The 21,180-nt window shown below is 32.9% G+C and overlaps 1 protein-coding gene across 2 annotated transcripts in view; it reads left to right on the forward strand.

Annotated features, from left to right (window-relative positions):
- The window catches only part of PHF14 (PHD finger protein 14), a 257,760-nt gene that overhangs the window by 172,585 nt on the left and 63,995 nt on the right, over positions 1-21,180 (forward strand). Inside the window, exon 17 of one of the 2 annotated variants that reach the window (XM_037836790.1) lies at positions 10,927-11,044. In XM_037836790.1, the coding sequence (XP_037692718.1) occupies positions 10,927-11,044 (118 nt within the window). Of the gene's footprint in view, positions 1-2,180; positions 6,069-10,926; positions 11,045-21,180 lie in introns of those variants that run through there. The other variant, XM_037836792.1, reaches the window with a different exon arrangement.

Raw genomic sequence — 21,180 nt, forward strand, 5'->3', positions numbered from 1 at the left:
ATTCAGTTATATATTAAAATAAAATTTCTTCTCTTGCAAAAATTACTATTGTGTTTGATAAATCAACTGTTCTTAATATTAATAGTTGCTGATATTTATAGAGCTTATGATGTGCCAGTGAATGTGCTTATGATTCCCATATTTTATCTCGCTTAATCCTCGTAGCAACCCTATAAGGTAGATATTAATTTTATCCCTTTTTTACAGGTGAGGAAACTGATGAGAATTACCTGCCCAAGATCACTAGAAAGTGGTGGAGTTAGAATTTGAAACTAGGCTGTCTTAACTTTACAGCTCATTCTGTAGCCATTACACACACATCTGCCTGGCCATACTACACTTCCTTAGCATATTTGACTTTGTTGGAACAAAATAAATATATATTTGCTCTTGGCAGGCAATTCCAGCTATACAACTGTATAGAGTCTGTTGATAGTTGCTGAAGCCCTTTGAAAAGAATTTATTCCTTTTTCTACATTAATTTGTAAATAAGCTTACTAGCTACATAGGTATAAATACAAAGCCAAAACTTGATCTCTGATTTTAAAAAAATCTTTTGTCCCAGGAAGATAGGAGCCAAGACAAAAGTCTTTATTCTGGCTTTAAAGGAAATTTTGAAATATTAAATGTAGTTTAGGATGGAGGCATATTAGTGATAGCTATTTATTTGTTCAAAGTTAAACTTTAACTTTGATTTAATTGGGAGTTTGAAGCAGAATTCCATGATATCTACTGTATCTATATTCAAATGCATATCAAAATGAAATCCAAATATATCTTTTGGGTTGTCTACTAGTCTCCATCATTTGTGCACCCAATTAAGAATTAATTGCACTTCTATTATAAACTTCATGGTTGCTTCCTCTTGCATTATGCTTTTCCCTAGTGCTTAAACTGCAGGCAAAGCTCTTCTCAGATAGTCAGGTTAGAATGTGCTCAAAGCTCTCTACCTAGAGACTGAAGCACTGAGAAAAGTTTGCACACATGATCTTACTATTCAACAAGGGAATATAACTCTATTTATTTCTCATATGTTGATAAGTACATTTCTCTGAAAACTATGTTTCACATTCTTTTTTCTTATACAATTTTGTTTTGCTTTTATGGGAATTTATTCAGTTTAGCATGGTATCTCTCCTCAGTAGTGCTTTATTTGTCTGTGATTGTGCCACTTTTCACTTTCTTTTTCTCAATGGAACTTAGAAGCATTAAACACAGCTCTGATAGTATTAAAAAATGATCTTTTTATGAGATGTGTGACTAGTTGGCAGTTGCACCTGTATCCACAAAGCTCTAAATATCTGAAGAAAATGATAAATTTTTGTTTATTGAAATCAAAAATGTTACTTCTAATCACTAGGTACCAGAAATTGCTCCTCTGAGAATAAAAACGTAAAGGTAGCAAATGTTTATGTTTTACTAGAGAAATAAATACAAGAAACACTGAAGAAAGTTTGGAGAAATAAATACAAGTGAATATGTTTTGTCAGTTTGCCCAAAATTGGTGCATTTATAACCACTTATAATCAGTGACCAGATCTTTGCAGTGAGGGGTGTTCTCTTGTCCTTTTTTGCTGCACAATCCACTAAATTGCTGTTTGGGGATACACTTTTCACAATTTTAACCAAACATTTCTAGTATAGATTTTTAAAAAAGAAGGCAGTGTAGGCACAAGGGATGAAAATCATTTGGAAAATTTCTTCCCTGAGACTTTAGAGTCAAGTATAATCAGTCCTATACAAACTGATTAGGTATGCTCATTTTCAGCACAGTTGCTTGCTTTCTCAAGCATTGCTAAATTGCCATATTTGATGAAAAAAAAGCAAACTGCTGTTTTTATTTTAAAATACTTATTGATCAAATACATGTTTGCTTATGTAAATACAAACTCATCACTTTTATATTATTTCCGTTTTTATTTTTGTAGGGTAGATTTATTTTGCCAACTGAAAATAATGATAATACAAGAGGAGGCAACTCAGTGTTTCAAATGATAAAATTGTTCCATTTTAACCATTAAGAACCTATGTATTTAGGTTTAGAGTATCCGTCTCTCTGGATAAGGTCATATGTTAATTTGAATCTACTGTGGTATTGTTAGTATGTTTCATAAGACATAGTGCAGAGCTGCTATGTTCTTTAAATGTTAATGTTCTTTTCTTATCACTTTACTGTGTAGATACCCTTCATGAGACCCAACTCTGCCACAGCTCATCCTCGGAGGCAATCCCGGAAACCTCTTTTATAACTGTGATTTTAAAAATGTGGATAAAACTCTCAATAGAGTACATAAAGTAAAGGAGAACAGCTATCTTGTCCTTTATTAAGCTTATCACTGCAAAAAAGTTGCATTTGCTTGTCAGGTTTGGATAGAATGTAATTGATTGGTTTGTTACTTGGACTGACAAGGCAGTTAATTTGTTTGTGTGGATTTTTTTTTTTCTTTTTTTGCACTAATCAGAAACAATTGATATGTGCATTGTTGAAAAATACTGGATAAATGTCTTGTCAAAATTGTCCTAGTAAGTAATGTGTTGCCCTCCGGCTTCTTTGACAAATGATGATATACAGTGTTTGGACTTACTGAAGAGTTATGGAAGCCTGTGGGACTTAAGTTGTTTTCCCTGTTGTTGTTGAACAATACCACTAACAAACAAGAAAGACAGCACTTTCCATTAGTCTGCTAATCTGTTTCATCTAATTTAGTACATATATTCATATATGAAATGTTGCATTGTGAAATAACTATAGACCTATATTAAATGTTATTTCTATTTATAATATTCAGTAAAAGTGAAAGACTTGTAAAGCATATGACATTCTAGTTTTGACTCATTAGTCCTAGTTTGAAACCACTAATTTTATTAGCATGAAATTTTTATAACTTCAGATTTTAAGCCCATGAATAAGAATATATGTGTGGATCTCTAGATATTTTTTAGTAATACCCCAGTTTTCGATCTTTATTGTTTTAATATGAACTTGCTTTGTTCAGCATAATTTTATTTTCTGAACCTTAAATATGAAGCTATGAAATAAGGAGGGAGATACAAAGCTAATTGACTATACAGCCTGCCATCTGAAAGATCATCATCAACATCTGTATCTTTCCAGAGGTTTACAGAATTAAAACTTGATCTTCAAGCTTTAATGATCCAGTTTTAAATCAACGACAGAAATATGTTGAATATTCCATCACTCCATCTTGAACTGGTTTAGAAGAGACTCTGCTGAAATTGAAATGCATATATACATGTAAATAAATTGTTAACATGTCTCTTGGAATTCCCTGGTTTATAAATGTGGTTTTGGACATCTTTTTAGGTATAGCAGCAATTGAAAATAGTTTAAACTTTAGGAATAGAGTAGGCAGTGTTATAGATAATCAAAAATAAGTGTATGCCATATGTTAGTAATCTATAGTTATAGTAAGGAACTATATAAGATTGGATAAGATATTTAATAAAAGTAACATGATATAAATAAAATTATGTATGAACTGAGACTATTAACATATTGAAATATCTCTTATAACCTTGGAGGGAAAATATTAATCTGTAGCAATACCAGCAAGCTCTTTTTTTTAAAGAAGAATAAGAAAGGACTAATTATTTATCACTACATAAGCGTAAGAAAAATAGGTAATTAATACTGTTGCTGAGCTCTAGCTGATTTTAAGAAAAATGACAATTTGCTATTTTCTTAATGGAATCTTTGCTAATGCATTAGGCCCTGGCCTTCCTTTAATATATGCTGTGAAATTACTAGTGGTCATTTAATTTAGGTCGTTTGGAAAATCATTAAGCCTTGTGGTTTTGATGTCACTGTTAATCAAAATCATTTCCATCTTTGTTCCCATTTCAGGACTACATTATCATAATTCTCCATCTTGCATTTTTCAGTGGTGGATATGCTGTTCCATATTTGATGGTAGCCTTGAGAAGCTTTTCACACATCACAAACATCAACCACATAATTCATGAAATGATAGGTCCTACAAATGTGTGGATAGAGTAGGAGAATGTTTGAAGGGAGTAGAATAAAGCACTTTCTCTCTCCTAATAGTCTCCTATATGCTCTTCTGTTTTTACAGTATAAAATTAACCTTTGTCTCCAATTGGTCCAATTGCTAGTCAAAGGAGATTAGTGTGTGCTTAAGAAAGTATGCATTAAATGATTCAAATTTCACAGACTGATATAAGAGAAAATGGCATGTCAGGTAAATGAAGGTTATTTGTCACAGTAAGGAAAGGAGGAAACAACAAAATTTAAGGAAGTTAATTGACTCCGAAATACTACAAGAGGGATGATATGGTACTGTGTAGTGGTGGTTCTCAAACTTTGTAGTGCATCATAATCACAGGAAAGATTTTTAAAGACACTGATTGTTATCCTATTCCTTTTCTTTTGTTTCCCCACTTCCAACCTGTCCTCCCTCCACCCCCAAGTTTCTGATTCAGTGAGTCTGGACTGAACCCTGAAAATTAGCATTTCTAACAAGTGAGTCATGCTTATACTGCTACCCAGGGACCCTACTTTGAGAACCATTTTTATATACTATTAAAAACAAAACAAACAAAACCTTGGGTTTTACTCAACATGGATAAAAGAATGTGGCTTAAATTGTCTTCAAAGGATGCTTAGATTTTCCAAAATATTTGTTTCTAGATAAAAGAATTTGTGGTAATTTCAACTCAACACATAAAATACAATTTCTTTGTTTTTGTGAATTCAGTTAAACAAATGTTTATTTTACACCTTTTATGGGGACAGCACTATTTTAGATACCGAACTGAATCAAAGAACTGTCAAGGAATGTAACTGTTGTCCATAATTCAGGAATTCCTTTGTAAAAACAGACTTGAAATTAGTGTTATATATGAACATGAAAACAAAATTTAGCTTAAAGGTTTATCAGTCTTGGTTTTAGGAATTATATTTATGCATCACTTACTTATTGTCCTTCATAGGTCTTTTTAATGTTTATCTGATTTTACATTTATGATGTTAAAAAGAGCTTGCTGATCAATAATAATAATATTCACACTCATGATCTTATTTCCCTGCTTTTACATCCTGTTAGGTATTTAATGAGACCATTCCTTTGAAATATGTGAAATCACTAATTTGACAGATCTCACAAAATTTTTACTTGACTCAATAGGGGACTATTTTTATTAATATTTCAACAAAATCTATACAAATAATTCAGAAGGCCTTTCTGCAGCAGAAGGGGTATATTTACATTCTTAAGAATTTTTTCCCTTTTAAATTTCTGAAGTTGTTTTTGACAATTGAAATTCTTTTAAGAGACTTAGCTTTATCATATGAAGGCAGAATTTTTTTCCTGCCAGTCTGAGTCAGCATGTTAAAAATTTACATAATATTAAGAATTGTGATTTACAAATATATCTGAGATGGGCATGCTTTGCAAATACTTCTTTATAAAATCTTGGCCCCTCCTCCAGTGCTTACCCTAAGAGTTTCTGCAGGCCTACTGATAAGATTCACTGCTGTTCAGGTACATAAGGCATAATGAAATTGGATGCACATGCTGGGCTTTGTAAATAAAATGAGATTGACCTCCAGCCATTATCTTATTTATCTGATTTACATTGTAAAATCAGCATCTACACTATCGATTAGAGCATAATGAGTTAATTATGAATAGGGAAATACAAAGTTTTGTGGGCCCTAAGCTCAGCAGGTTGTACTGCTGAAAAATTTCCAAGAGCATGAGGAGATGGAGGTCAGTTAATTAAAGAACAAAGCAGAATTGTTTCGGGTATGAAAATGCCTAATCAATCTCTCGTGCTATGAAGAGGGACTTGACATTTTTATATGAATTGTTTTGTTTTATATTTTATTTTTTCATTTTGCTTTTAATCCTGTAACCAGACTGCTGCAGAATGTAGCTGAATTGATCCCATTTTTAAGTTGCTGTTAAATATGGGTTAGGATAATTATCCAAATATTTTTACTGTTAATACACCTTTATGAGTAAAAAATATTTTTGTCTTTTTTACTACCCATTTAATATAAGGAATAAACTTGGTTTATTGATAAATGTGTTACTCTAATATCGATAGAATACAGAATTTTGTGCAAGCTTGTATTTTTAAAATGATTTAGCTTTTGGGCTACAATTCAACATTTTCTCCATCTGTTAAGGTGTTTAATTGAAATAATTGACTGCTGTTCTACGAAAAAATCACTGCTGGTTGATGGATTTGTGTAGGTGTTTGAGTTGCTAGTAAGATTTCAATTTAAATCTCAATACTAATTCTTCTGATCTTATATTGAATATTTACATAGAAATGATAAAAAAGAAAATCCAACCCATAAATTGTCTTGCTATTTAGCTTTTTTTTTTAAGTGAACAGGTGTAATACTATGTATTTTCAAGGTTCTTTTTTATTTTACTTTATATAGACTTGAAGAGTATCTAAATACGATCTTCCAATAACTTAAAAAAAGAACTGTGATTGTGTATCAACTTGATCATGGAAGATGTATATCCCTTTTCAAGTCTGTGTTATGGATGTCATGTTTGTCTTCCTGAAATTTAGCTTATTGTCTGGCTATAAATTATATGTGTAAGAATTGTACTTAAGTATTTTGGTTAGTTTTTTAAAAAGTAGTTACTTATTTAGAGTACTCCCTTAATAAAATTATCAATTGGAAATTGAAGAAGTTAAAGAAATTATTTGGAACACTGACTTTTACTGTGTCTCTTAGAAACAGAAGGAATTAAGTCAGTTGCTTTTTATTTGTATGCATATTTTCAGTAATCAGATAAACAGATGACTACTTGGTGGTTCATAGCACATGAACATAAATCATTTTCTTCCTCTTCTTGGTCTAGGGTGCTATACTAATCATATGCTAAGTAAGTATTGTAAATACATATAGAAGTATGTTTAATTGGTCATTACATTTTATTAACTCAACATTTAAAGGCCATATAAAGCCACTTTCTTCACATCTGTGTCCATTATGAATCTGATGTGTAGGAATTTGTACTTAGTAAGAATCTAATTAAACATTCAGGTTTCCTTTTATCTTATAAATGAAATTCATTTTATCTCATTTAAAATTGTAAAGTTGGAATGCTTTATCTTGTGTACAATATTTATTAGATAACTAAAAGATACTTCTTCAAGGGTCCAGATTGCATTTTATTGAAACAATTCGTGGTGTTTCTTTAAAGGTTAGTTTTTTATTCTCTTCTAGTATTATAAGACATTGCATTCCTATTTAATAATGTTTTATTGGTATATTAGAATAGTCTTTTTATTACATAGGCATTTGTGTTATTTAATAAAGTATATTATGATATATCACTGTGCTTTTGTGGGTCAATGACTGCTTTTGCAAAAGGTATTTTAAGCATTCAGTATTTATTTTGATAAATACGTGCTATATTATTTACTACGGTTCTCTGTTTCTAAATATATGTAGGAAATAGAGGTAGAGACAATAAATAGTAATTGATTAATAACTACCACTTTATTTCAGCTTTTAAGTAGCAGAATGAATGCAGACCCTTATAAGAATTACTAAATTTTTGTTTTTATAATGGTATAAATTTGTAATAGAAGTTTTTGACTTTATGAGATTTGATAAATGATACAAAGTGGTATGTCTGTATGTGGCGACTATTTTGACCACCTGTGTTCTTCGATTTCTAGGATTCTTAATGGTATCTCTTACATTTGTCTATGGTATGTTAATTTTTGCAAATGTTGCTATTGTTTATTTGTGTTATTCAGTATATTTTTGTTACCAGCACATAAAACTGAATTTCTTCAGTTCAGTATTCTAGTGTAAAATAACCATTTTTTTTCCATGTGGAAATAATTTCAGATGTCTCTAGAAAGAGTTTATATTTATCAGCAGGGCTACTGACTTCAAGATTAGGTTATTTTTGTGTGTGTTTGCTTTTCCTCTCCTGGATTTTGGCAGTTCCGAAGAGTATTAACTATTCCTTTTTGCTACTTAGTCTTGGAATTGTAGCTGTTATTTACTGGTCAGTGAGCTAGAACTCTAGAGAACTTCCATATCATCCCTTTATTCTGACAAGTGAATTCTGCTTTTCCACTAGAATCCATCACCACTGCATTAGAGTTCCGTACATATACTAATTCATTCTGAAAAGTATCACTAATGACAGAATCAATCACTAAGGATTAGGTTATTCCCAAATGACATATCCTTCAACATTATCTTCTGACAGACTTAGCGTTTCTTTTTCCTCTGCATTAGTTCTTGAGCTGAAAGATAACTTGATTTTTATGATTAATTGAAATCAGCAACAGATAGGAACTATATTAGTGAGGCAGACTTGTTCTTAATTCATTAGATGGAAATCCATAGCTATACTAACAAGACTCATTGAAGTACATGAAGGTAAAAAATAATGAATTATGATTCACCTTTACATTCATGATGATGTTTGCCTAAAGTTGTGATTATACGTCATAATTTGCAAATTATTATGGCAAAGAATTATAAAATAAATATGCGGTGGTTAGATGTAATTTGATGTTGAGCTAGGAAATGTACTACATTAACTCTTTGCCTATCAAACTCAGATTAATTAGCAGTCCAAATTATATGGACATTGCCTGAAAACCTGAAAATCAGCAAAAAGTCTAGTTAGCATCCAAAATTGAGTCCATATACTTAATTCAGTAGAAGTCTCATTTCCTTGACCTTTTACCATCAGTTTGCATGGTATTAATAAGCTTAGTGGTCTGGTTTCTATATCCACAACAAAATTATTGTTGGAGAAAAGATGCTTAGACAAATACACTGACAATATCAGGAAGTAGTGGTTGTGTTAGTGAGTGAGGACCCTGAAAACCTGTAAATGTTGAATGGAAGAATTCAAACACAACAGCAGGCTATAAAAGACACCACAGCTGTTTCTGTTACTCATACTAATGACCCTAAGTTGTCAAAGATAAAGTGGATTATAATTAATATATTTTCTTGATGAAGCAAATTTTTCCATCGAAGATTGAAATACTAGTTTTCATACTTGAAGGAATATGCTGTCAGCTATTCAGGAATCTCAAGATTCAAATAACCTTAGAAATGCTTATACTCTGAGGATTCCTATATCTGTATGTTTAATGTAACAAATTTTAGCTATTGAAAGGTAAAAAAGTTGTATAGGAAAAAAAGAGCATATAATTGTGTAGACTTGCCATTTAGTATCTTTATGTTACATTTGAAGTGAGTTGTATGTTATCTGTTATTTTTCTTAATGCCAGAAAAACAAGCATTTCAATATTTTAACTGCTTTCAAATATATATTTTTAAATGGTTCATTTATAATATTTCCATAATAAGTAAGGTGTTATTATTCCTATTTGATTTTATGTATTCCTGTAACTAGAATTACCAAGTCCATGTAAGACTAACACTAGTGTAATATGGTATCTTAGAATGTTTTTGGAGAAGAAAAGTATACAACCTTATTTGGTTCATAAAGAAAAGTTGTATGGGAAAAAATGCATAAACTTTTGATATATAATTATGTTTTAAACTTCATTATACCTCAGTAACTTAGTTAAGTTGCTTAACTTTTCTGAAACTCCTGTTTCCCAAATGGGTTTTTGAAGATTGGGTTATTGTAGCATGATATGAAATTTTTACTACAAATGAAGACTTATAATTCCTTTTATTATGATGGGTATTTTAAAATCAATTATTTTTCTCTCTGTGTTGCTTATAACATAGCCTTCTCCCCTTTTTTTCCGAATAAAGTTTATTAAATAGTAATTTTGCACTTTATTCAAATAATATGTCTTTAAAGTTTTTCTCTCTAGTTTCTTGTGGATTTCTCGACTTATGAAGTTTTAAATCAGTAAGAAAAACAATCAATAAAGAAAATCTGACAGAATCAGTTCGGAAAAAGTATTTTTTAAATAAAAAAAGCACAGAGGTTTCACAAAGAACATGAGGAATGTAACCCCTTCTATAAGACGTATGCATCTTTCGTATTTGTCAAACTTTGGTCTTGTTGTTCCAATGGATGCAAAATTCTTTATACAAAACACTGAAATAATGCAGATCTTTCTTCACTGTCAGCAGGATGAGATTGTCTGAAACGAAGAATAGGTATGATAGTTTTTTTAGATTTTATACATCATAGGTGACAAAAACACTGTCAAAAGATTTGTTACTAAGCTTTAAAATATAAGTAAGAAGCTCTTTGAAAAACCAAATGCACTGAGAGAAAGTGGCAGGCAAATTTCAAGGGAGTATTTTTAATTTTTAGAGAGGTTTCTTACCCTTTTAGGTATTCTGTGATTTGACATATATAGTTTGTTTTTACTTGCTATTGATTTTGTTAACACACTATAAATTCTAGAAAATTCATTGACAATTTAACTTGGAGAAAGAGAGTAATGAGGTATAAATTGAAAGCATTGCCTTCAGTATAGTGTAGCCTGGTAGAATTCCTTAGGGTCCTAAAATTTTGGAGACATTGACAATGTATTGGATAGAATTCGTAACTTTGATTATATGTATTTGATATTATTAAATGTTTTCAGATTTCTGTTTTTAAACCATGTAATGGCCAAATGATTAATTCTTTAACTTCAAAATTGAAAATGTTATGGTTGCTAGCACATAAGGGTACACACATATTCATTCATATGCTCTTAACATTTTACTATCTAAGTGTTCTGAATGATACACTCTGTTGTCTTTATTGTTGGTGCATTTTATTTTTCTGAAAACATTTATTTCTGGTTTAGGTTACCTTTGCCATAAACATTAATTTAATAATCATGTGAGCCAAGAATAGAATAACAGTGTTAAGTTAAAATGTACAATAGTTTGCCTTTATATCTTTGAAAAGGGTGGTTTTTACATTATTTAGATATACCATAAATCTGTTTACCTTGCAGATGTGATGAATGCAGACTCTGCTACCATTTTGGCTGTTTGGATCCTCCTTTGAAAAAGTCTCCTAAACAAACAGGCTATGGGTGGATATGTCAGGAATGTGATTCATCATCTTCTAAGGTAAGAAAAAAAAAAGTCTATGAGGAAAAGAGTTGTTTCCCTTAGTTTTGATAGTCTTTCTATATCACACAAACAGCTTCCTAACTATAGATAATTAGAAAATAAGGGACCTATATTTTAATTCAATACATTTTAAGAATATATTGCTGTGGTGATTTTTGTTGCCCTTAAATTAAGCAAAAAATAGCTCTACTACATTGTATAAATTTACTGTCTAGAATATTTACCCATTTTGTGTTTTCACTATATTACTGTAACATATTATGTAGTGCTCTAGCACCAAAGTCACCTTTTGCCAACTTAACCACACTTAGGGATTGGCAGGGGAAGTCTCCCCTAATTCTTATGAATTATATTTGTTTTTCAATAAAATCTAATTCTGTTTTGTAGACAATTCATCTTAAAATATAACAAATATAATGTGAATGTTTTTTGTGATCTCTTTCTTAAGAAAACTGTTTTCCAAATCCTAAATTGTATTTTTTATACTTATTTTAACTGAGTAGAAATGATGAAATTTATAATAAGATTATTTAATAGTTAACCCCAGAAAATAAACTGTTGAAATTATGTCCTTAGAATGTCAACATTCTAATCTTAAACTTTGGTAATCTACAATTTATGATTATTGTCTTTAGTGTAAAGTGTCTGAATGAATAGCTAGACCCGATACTTTGACTTATTTGACAGAAATAATGAACATGTTTGAACTAAGAAATTCTTGTCAACTGTGGGTTAATCAAATTGTTCTTCCTTGAAGAGACAATGAAAATTAACTCTCTATTATAGTATGGACATCAAGCCATCTTTCTTCAATGCCACTTAAATACATTTATTGGTTCTTGAGTGAGTTAAAATTGATACTGAATTCCTGTCAGATTGTAAAATCAGAAATGTTCTTTTTACCATTAGTTAAAATAGTTTGCTGCAGCTTACCACCAAGGTCTTCTGCAAAAGTTTACTTATTGGAAACTGCAGTCATTTAAAGTTTTTTTCCTAAGTAACTAGAATTTATTTGAAACTTTACCTTTTTTTATAATGATTTTTAAAATAGAATATTCTATTCATGTTATTTAATAATCAGTATATTTTGCCCAAAGATATTAACTATACAATAACAGGAATTATTTTCCAGTCATTTTATGAAGACCCCGATTTTAGACCCCTATTTAAAATAAAAAAAGTTTTATTGTATAATTTAAAAATGCATCAAGAAATTGTATTTAAATGAAAATATAGTGAAATAGTATAGCTTTTAAATACTTGTCTTATGTGATTCCTTGTGGTATAATGTAGTTTTCTAAGTGAGTTTTTTGTGAGATTCGCGCCTACCCCCAATAAGCAAATTAGGAAAGCAGTTTACTACCTTTTCGTATATGTTCTTTTTTTTTTTTTTTGAAATAAATTCAAAGTTACAGGAACAGTTGTAAAAACAATACAAAACCCATACACAGAACTCCAGCATGCCCTCACCCCCCTCCCCCGATACCCCTATCCACCAACTTTAACATGCTGTCACACCACCAATTCTTTCTTTCTCTCTTTCCTTCCCTCTCTCCCACCCTCCCTCCCTCCCTATCTATCATCCATCATCTATGCTCTGTCCTCTGAACATATGAGAGCAAGCTGCACAGATCCTTGAACAAACAATGTAATTCACATATACAATTCCCATGAACAAGAACATTCTTTTATGCAATCTCATTAAGCACAGCTAAGAAGTTCAAGAAATTCAACATTGATACAAAGCTTACATTCTATATTTCCTTTTTTTTTTTTCTTATGTCCCCACTGTGTCCCTTTGAGCCTCCTCTCCTCCATCCTCAGATCCCATCCAGGATCATCCTTGGCATTTAATTGTCATTGCCTATTTAGACTGTCTTTCTCATTTTCTTTTTTTCTGAAGTGTGGAAACATATACAGCCTAAATCTCCCCATTCCAACCCCTCCTTAGCATTCCATTAGTGGGATTAATCACATTTAGAATGTTGTAATGCTATGACCTTCCACCATCCATTATTAGAAATTTCCCTTCACCCCAAACAGCAACCCTACACTCATTTCTTAACTCCCCATTGCCCCTTCCCCCACTTCTCGTAACCCATGCTCTACTTTTCATCTCTATGGTCATATTCTCTGATAATTTCTTTGTGTTTACTGTGGGGCTTAAATTTAACCTCTTAAATCCATAACAATCTTGTTTTTCTTTGATACTCACTTAACTTCAATAGGACACGTAAACTATGTTCCTGTACTCCTCCATTCCCCCACCTTTATGTAGTTCTTATCAGAAATTACATATTATACATTGAGTCCAAAGCCACTGATTTGTCATTAAAGTTTATGTATTTTGTATCATGTAGGAAGTAAATAGTGGAGTTACAAATCAAAAATTATTGACTTCTATTTGTATTCCGTTGTGGTCAGAGAATGTGCTTTGAATATATTCAATTTTTTTTTTTTTTCAATTTATTGAGGCTTGTTTTATGTCCCAGCTTATGGTCTATTCTGGATAAAGATCCATGATCACTAGAGAAAAATATGTGTCCTGGTGATTTGGGATGTAATGTTCTATATATGTCTGTTAAATTTTTCTATATCTCTCTCTCCTTTCTTTGTTTCTCTGTCAGTAGGGTTCCGTTTAGTATCTGAAGTAGGACAGGTCTTTTATTAGCAAAATCTCTCAGCATTTGTTTGTCTGTGAAAAATTTAAGCTCTCCCTCAAATTTGAAGGAGAGTTTTGCTGGATAAAGTATTCTTGGTTGGAACTTTTTCTCTCTCAGAATTTTAAATATGTCATGCCACTGCCTTCTCGCCTCCATGGTGGCCTCTGAGTAGTCACTACTTAGTCTTATGTTGTTTCCTTTGTATGTGGTGAATTGCTTTTCTCTTGCTGCTTTCAGAACTTGCTCCTTCTCTTCAGTATTTGACAGTCTGATCAGAATATGTCCTGGAGTGGGTTTATTTGGATTTATTCTATTTGGAGTTCTCTGGGCATTTATGCTTTGTGTATTTATATTGTGTAGAAGGTTTGGGAAGTTTTCTCCAACAATTTCTTTGAATACTCTTTCTAGATGTTTACCCTTGTCTTTCCCTTCTGGGACACCAATGAGTCTTAAATTTAGATGTTTTATTTTATCTGTCATATCCCTGAGATCCATTTCGATTTTTTCGATTTTTTTCCCCATTCTTTCTTTTGTTCTTTCATTTTCCATTCTGTGGTCGTTGAGGATGCTGAGTCGTTGTTCAGCTTCCTCTAATCTTGTATTATGAGTATCCAGAGTCTTTTTGATTTGGCCAACAGTTTCTTTTATTTCCATAAGATCTTCTATTTTTTTATTTACTCTTGCAATTTCTTCTTTATGCTCTTCTAGGGTCTTCTTTATGTCCTTTATATCCTGTGCCATGCTCTTCTTCATGTCCTTTATGTCTTATGCCATGCTCTCGTTGTTTGATTTTAGGTCTTTGATTGATTATGCCAAGTACTGTGTCTTTTCTGATCTTTTGATTTGGGTGTTTGGGTTTGGGTTCTCCATATTGTCTGGTTTTGTCATATGCTCTAAGATTTTCTGTTGTTTTTGGCCTCTAGGCATTTGCTTTACTTCAAAGGGTTCTCTCTGGATATAATACCGAAACCTAATTTTTCAGATCTACAGCTTGGTGGCATATGCTTTCTCTAACTAGCCAGCAGATGGCATCCACGAGTCACCTGTTCCCCTCAAGTCAGTTCTCCCTGACTTTGTGGTTTGTGGGGATCTGATTCTTGTGGGGTTCAATTGGTGCACTAAGTTTGGGTGTGTTGTTGGTGCTGTCCATCCTGAATGTGGGGCATGTGTCTGGTTGGTTAGGGAGGCAGGGCAGCTTTGATAATCAAACCTCTCAGGTGTTCCTGGAGATTTAAGACTGTTACAAGAGTCGAAGCCTTCATTTCAGTCTTACCACAGGTTGTCTCTGCCGCCGACCCACAAGTCTTTGGTATTGGTGTAGGGTCCCTGGAATTTCCAAGCGGGTCCCCCTTCCCAGCTGTGCTCTTTCAGGATCTCTGCTGAGGGAAGGCTGTGCCATGCCACAAGTGCGCACCGGCCTCCAGGGAAGCCCTGGGCCGCTGGGCTGTTCAGGGCCTTCCCAGACTGCTTTAAAGATGATTGAAGGGGCATGTTAATTTCCCCCTTTTCGCACAGCTCCACCTTCCCAGCTCTGGGACAATTAGCTGTGTGTGCACTAAAGGCCACTGTCCGTGGCCGATATTGTGGTGTGTGCATGGCACTGTGGGAAGCACTCTTGACGCAGCTCTGGGCTATGGCTCCATCCCCAGGCAGGAGTGTCTCCAGCTCGCCGGGGAGATGTCTACAAGGGGCACTGTTTCTTTCTCCTTTTGGCTCCCCTCTATCCCCCTGGCCCCGAGACAATCAGGAGCGGGTGTGGGGAGGGCTATCCTCCACGCCAGACACCGAGGCATTGGCTACAGTCTGCTCCTTCAGTGCTTCACTGCGCAGTTCTCACTGCTGTATATGCAACCACTCCTGGGTTTTTTGTTTTTTTTAAAAAGAGAACTAGTCTGTCCCCAAATGCCAACCCGTGGTTTCCCCACACTGCAGCACGGCTGCTGGACTTTCCGCCGGCTTGCTCGTTTCAGAATGCAGACTCCTGGTTTCACCAAATACACAGTCCCTGTGGATTTAGCAGACCTTGTCCGGCTGGTGCATCGCTGGAACTGGTGTTCCGGGTCACTTTCTGGCTTTTATCTAGTATTTTTCACAGAGGTGTTTTTTTGCCCTGTCTCATCTAGCCGCCATCTTAGGTTCTCCTCATATATGTTCTTTAATATTATTATTATTATTATTATTATTATTATTATTATTATTATTATTATTAGAGAAGCTGTAGATTTACAGAAAAACCATGCATAAAATACAGAGTTCTCATATACTCCCTCTCCCCTATTACTAAGATCTGTTAGTGTGGTACATTTGTTACAAGTGACAAAAGAACATTAGTATAATTGTACTATTAACCTAAAGTCCCTGGTTTACATTAGGGTACACTATTTGTGTTGTACCATCCTATGGTAGTGGTGTTTTTAATTTTGATTCTAGTAACATGCATACAACCTGAAATTTCTCCATTTAACCTCATTCAATTACATAATTCAGTGCTACCATCAGCACTATCCATTACCAGAAGTTTTCTGTCACCCCAAACAGCACCTCTGTCCAATTTAAGCATTAACTCTCCATTTCCTCTCCCCACCTTCCCCCCACCTTGTAACCTGTATGCTAGTTTCTGACTCTGAATTTGCTTGAAGACATCATGTTGAGCGAAATAACCCAGGCAGAAAAGCACGAATGTTGTATGATCTCACTGATATGAAATAATTAGTATAAGCATATGTTCTTCTGAAAAGTTTCTATGCTACTATAAATATGTAGCATTGTATCAAATGCAAAGAGAAGGTTTGTTAAGTTACACAATAATTTAGCTAATAAACGTTGAGAATACGAAAGGCCTTATTTCAGGTTGTTGGGAGTATATCATACATTTTTTGCATGCTGCAGGTACCTGTAGGTCTTGAGAAGGATACTTTTTCCCCTCTCTACCAGTAAATAGGTCTTTCAGTTCCAAATAGAAATCCATTAAGAAGACAAATTGTTAGAAAGCCTGCATTGTGCTTGCTCTACTATGATTGATCTATATTTGAGTACCAGATGCAAATACCAGTGTTTTCAAAATGTCATCCAAATGTGGGATCTTCTGTTTGGAATGTCACAATAATGCTGTAAGGATTACAGCAGTGAAATGGGATGGTATTTTCATTTTACCTACATGACTATTACATACCTCCACTTTTTTCCAATGGAAAATTATATTTATTGCCATAGTGAAGCTGAAAGTTGTGGATATTTAACTTATCCCCTGAATATTTGTGTTGCATCGTTTCTGTTTGTTTACCTTTGAACACTTCCATTCCAACCAGTGGATAGTAAGTTTCTGGTTACATTTTCTACTGAAAGATGATTGATTGCTAGTAGAGGGGCTTAAGAAGAAAGCATTGATAGATAATGTTATATTTTATGATTCAGTGAATTGCTACAGAAGCTTTTAAATTAAGAAAAGCAGTGTATTATTAACATTCGAGTCAAGCAAATTACTATGATCTTAGGGCTTAAAAGAAACCCGGAATGAAAGTTAATATGCTTTGCTTATTCTTTATTTCCCTTCATTGGCTGTAGTGAAAAGTTATTTGTTAAGTAATACTGGATATATTTGCCATGTTCATTTATTGTAAAGATATGAAAGAGTAAGACAGAAGTAGTCATAGCCATGGAGAGGAGGGACGTAATAAGTTGCCAGTAAACTTCAGTGGGGAGAAGTGAATGTAAGATTGTTATAGCCATAAATGTATATTTTACTTCATTTCTTTGGTAGTCGAGGTTTTAAGTCCAATAAATCTTAATTTTTATTATAACAATTTGACTTCCATATGAGAAATTATTGTTTGCTTAAAATTTCAGATAATGTAAGTTAGGGTATATAGTTGAATATTTGCTTGAAAATGCATTGCATTTTAAACATTATTATTTTCTCCAAATCTGTGTGTTATGGGAAACTCTAAAATATCACCATGTATATTCTCAGGAGCATTACATATTTCCACATTACTTTGTCTTTCAAGTAGCAGGGTTTTTGCTGTGGGCCACATAAAGGCAAAAATCTTCCTTGTCATTAATCTAGCCTGTTACATTTAAAGAAATTCTACAAAGTCTAACAAGATTAATCATATCCAAATCCATAATTTTTAATTTTACCACACAATGCTGAAATACACCTAAGTAGTTAGCTTTAATAATATTAATTTAATAACATTTTACCTAAAAGTAGAATGAATTTTAATTCTACCTAAATCCACGAGGTATGCCATGATAAGATTGTTTCTCTGCTTCATCAACCCTTTATGAACCTTGATAGTGACTTTAGGTTTCATGAAAATAACTAGCTTCATTGACACAGGCATATACATTTACATGTATACACATGGAGACACAAATATACACACATATAGACACATGGAAACACACACTTACAACAGACAACCATAGATGGTGATGTTAACTTTAATCACTTGATTAAAGTTGTTGTCTGCCAATTGTCTTCACTTTCTTTCTCTTTCTAATTAATAAGTAATATGGGAGGAAGAACCTTAAGACTATGTAAATATCCTATTTCTTATCAAATTTTCATTTTCTATTTTATTCAATGAGTTATATTGATTATTATCATTATTTATTTTTATGTTCAAATTGTTCCAGTTTTGACTTTTGGGAGCCCCCTCAAGTATCCTTGTGAGATGATTTCCTCATTCTCTGAGTACTTTCATATTGAAGATGTTCCAGTCTCAACTTGTACTTTCCCTACCCCCACTATTGGAATCAGCCATTTCTCCAAGGAACCCTGGTTCGTTTTAGCAGAAAATGGTTGCTTAGAAACCAAGATCTAGGTACTAGATATGCTCATTGTTATTGGGATGCTCTAGGTCTTCTTAGTGGACAGAGCCAAGGACTAGATGTATGTATATTCTTTCATATGTATGCCCATTTACATCTATATTTCTGTATCTTTATAGATTGAAAATCATTTTCTCCCTTTCCATGTTAACTACCTTCTCTGACAGAAATGTGTTTCCCGTTACCCATAATATAGATTCTTATTGATTAATTCCCTGATGTGTAACTAATCTTTTGTCACCCTCCACCTCCCCCTACCCCAACATGGACATGATGGCTTTTGGACTGAATTGTTCAGGAGAGGGAAGTGGAAGGGAAGAGGGTGGGCATTTGTATTTTTTACAAGCTTCACAGGTGATTCTAATGAGCAGTCAGGTTTAAGAAATGCTGCTATAGCTATTTTACAAAATTTTCAGTTATTAACAAAATTTTGAAACTAAAAATTTAACTTTATAGAGTTTTAAAACAAATATAGAGAACATATAGAAAGCAAGTTAAATTTAAACAAATTGCATTTTAAAATTAGGTCATGTCTTAGTTTGCCAGTGCTGCTGTGACAAATACCACAAAGTGGGTTGGCTTTAATATCAAGCATTTATTGTCCCATAGTTTTGAAAGCTAGAAAGTCCAAAATCAAGATACCTTCAGGATTATGCTTTCTCTAGTGTTCTGGCAGTGGCAGTCCTCCAGTTACATGGTGATCTCTCTCTTCTCTTGGGCGGCTTCTGGCTTTTGGGTTTTTCTGACTGACTGCATCCGTATTTCCTCCCTGTATAAGTCCTCTAGTCATACAGATTAAAACCCACCCTGATTCAGTTTGACTACATCTTAACTAGTAATAACATCTACCCAAAGATCATATTTACAAATGAATTCATACCTACTGGATCACAGATGAAGATTTGAACATGTCTTTTGTGGGGTACATTTGAAAGATAATTCAATTGAATTTGTATAATATATAAAGTAGGCTTAATATTGCATTGTTTAAAAAATAGAATCTAGTTCACTTACTCAGTCTTTTCTAGGGTATACTTAATACAGGTCTCAACAACTTTTATCTCGTTTGGAACACCTAAAAATTAAGATAATTTATCTGGGCATGGTTAAATGAACATATATGAGTATTTCTTTTAAAAGTGTTTCCTTCAAGTCATATATATTCACAGGTGCTGCTGAGTATTCATTGTGTTCTTTATGGTAACTGTACCAGTTGCTATACTAGCTTTTCATCTTTATTTAAGCTTTATTTTTAAAAAGCCATAGAGTGTACATGACAGGCAATTATCTGACTGATACAAGATGATCTTTCTTAGCTTGGAGACCTCTGTTTGGTTCACTCTTATTTGATCTTTCTAGTATACCACTCTTTGAGCAGTAATAAATTGTGAATTCATATGCATAGAATTCTCATCTAAATCCCTGTGGAGGATTTTCTGAAACTACAAATGCATGACAGACCATCTGAGGCAAATGTAATTTCTTGGTAATCGTTTGTATTAGACAGAAATCTCTGAGTAGGGGAAATATGATTTTTCTTCCATTTTTCCTTTCATTTCTTTTTTATTTTCCAAATTTTCCTCAGTGATAATTTTACAACTAGCATTCTTCTGATATACTAATGTTAAAACAACTTATGTAAATATTTATTTTCAAGTGAAATAGTCATGGAGAATTTTGCCACTTTGAGAGCTGAGCAGAACCATCTCTCCAAGGAGTCCCTTGCCACAATACATTAAACAAGCAAATTTAATTGAACCCAGTAATATTGGAAATTGAATGTCTGAATTTTATGCATTATGAAGATTTATGAAAAATATAAAATCAAAATGAATTATCCTTTAAAGTTCTTTTAAATTTGAAACATATAAATGCTCCATAAAATGGGGTTTTTTAATATTTTAAATATTCATTTGACCTCTGGGATTTAATCTAACATTAGATTGAATTTTAAGTTTCTGAATTTAGCATAGTTGACAGAGAAGTTTCAGGTAAAACTTATATGACTTAACTGTCTTAATTCAGTGCCTTCTAGCTTTTGTATGAGAAGCATTAGAGCTTACAACAGTGTCCTTTACCAAGCTTTACTGAGTGTTGATTTGCCTTTTTACTGATACAGGTATGTAAAGGTCTGGAGAAAAGCTGTTTACAGTGTATTTTACATTAGAATCACATGGAAAAATCTGTGGTGGTTTGTAGACTTTCTAAAAGTGTGAGAATTGAAACTGTGATGTGGTTATCCTTGATGATGGGTATAGTTTAGAATCTAAACTATATATTTCTCCTTGCTAATATGTGGGGTAAAGCCTACAGACTTCTGGTTGATCTTCTGTCTTATCCTAGACTAAGTTCACAATGTTGCCAGTTGCTCTAGCATTTTCCCTGTTAGGCACAATTCTTTGTATAAATGTCTCTTAAGGCCTTAATTTCTAGTAAAAGTGAATTTGTGAATCAGTTCAATAAAAGTAATACCATTAACAATTTCATTAATTTTACTTGGTGGTGTGCTTTTTTTAAAGTGTGTTATTTATTTAAACTGAACTTTTATTTACTGCACTGAGCTTCTTCTTTGTCCTTATTGCCTGCTCAAAGAGGTTTACTTGATTGTCATAAACATGTTTTCTTAGAACTATC

This window comes from Choloepus didactylus, chromosome 5, assembly GCF_015220235.1.
Source record: "Choloepus didactylus isolate mChoDid1 chromosome 5, mChoDid1.pri, whole genome shotgun sequence".
Classification (NCBI taxonomy): Eukaryota; Metazoa; Chordata; class Mammalia; order Pilosa; family Megalonychidae; genus Choloepus; species Choloepus didactylus.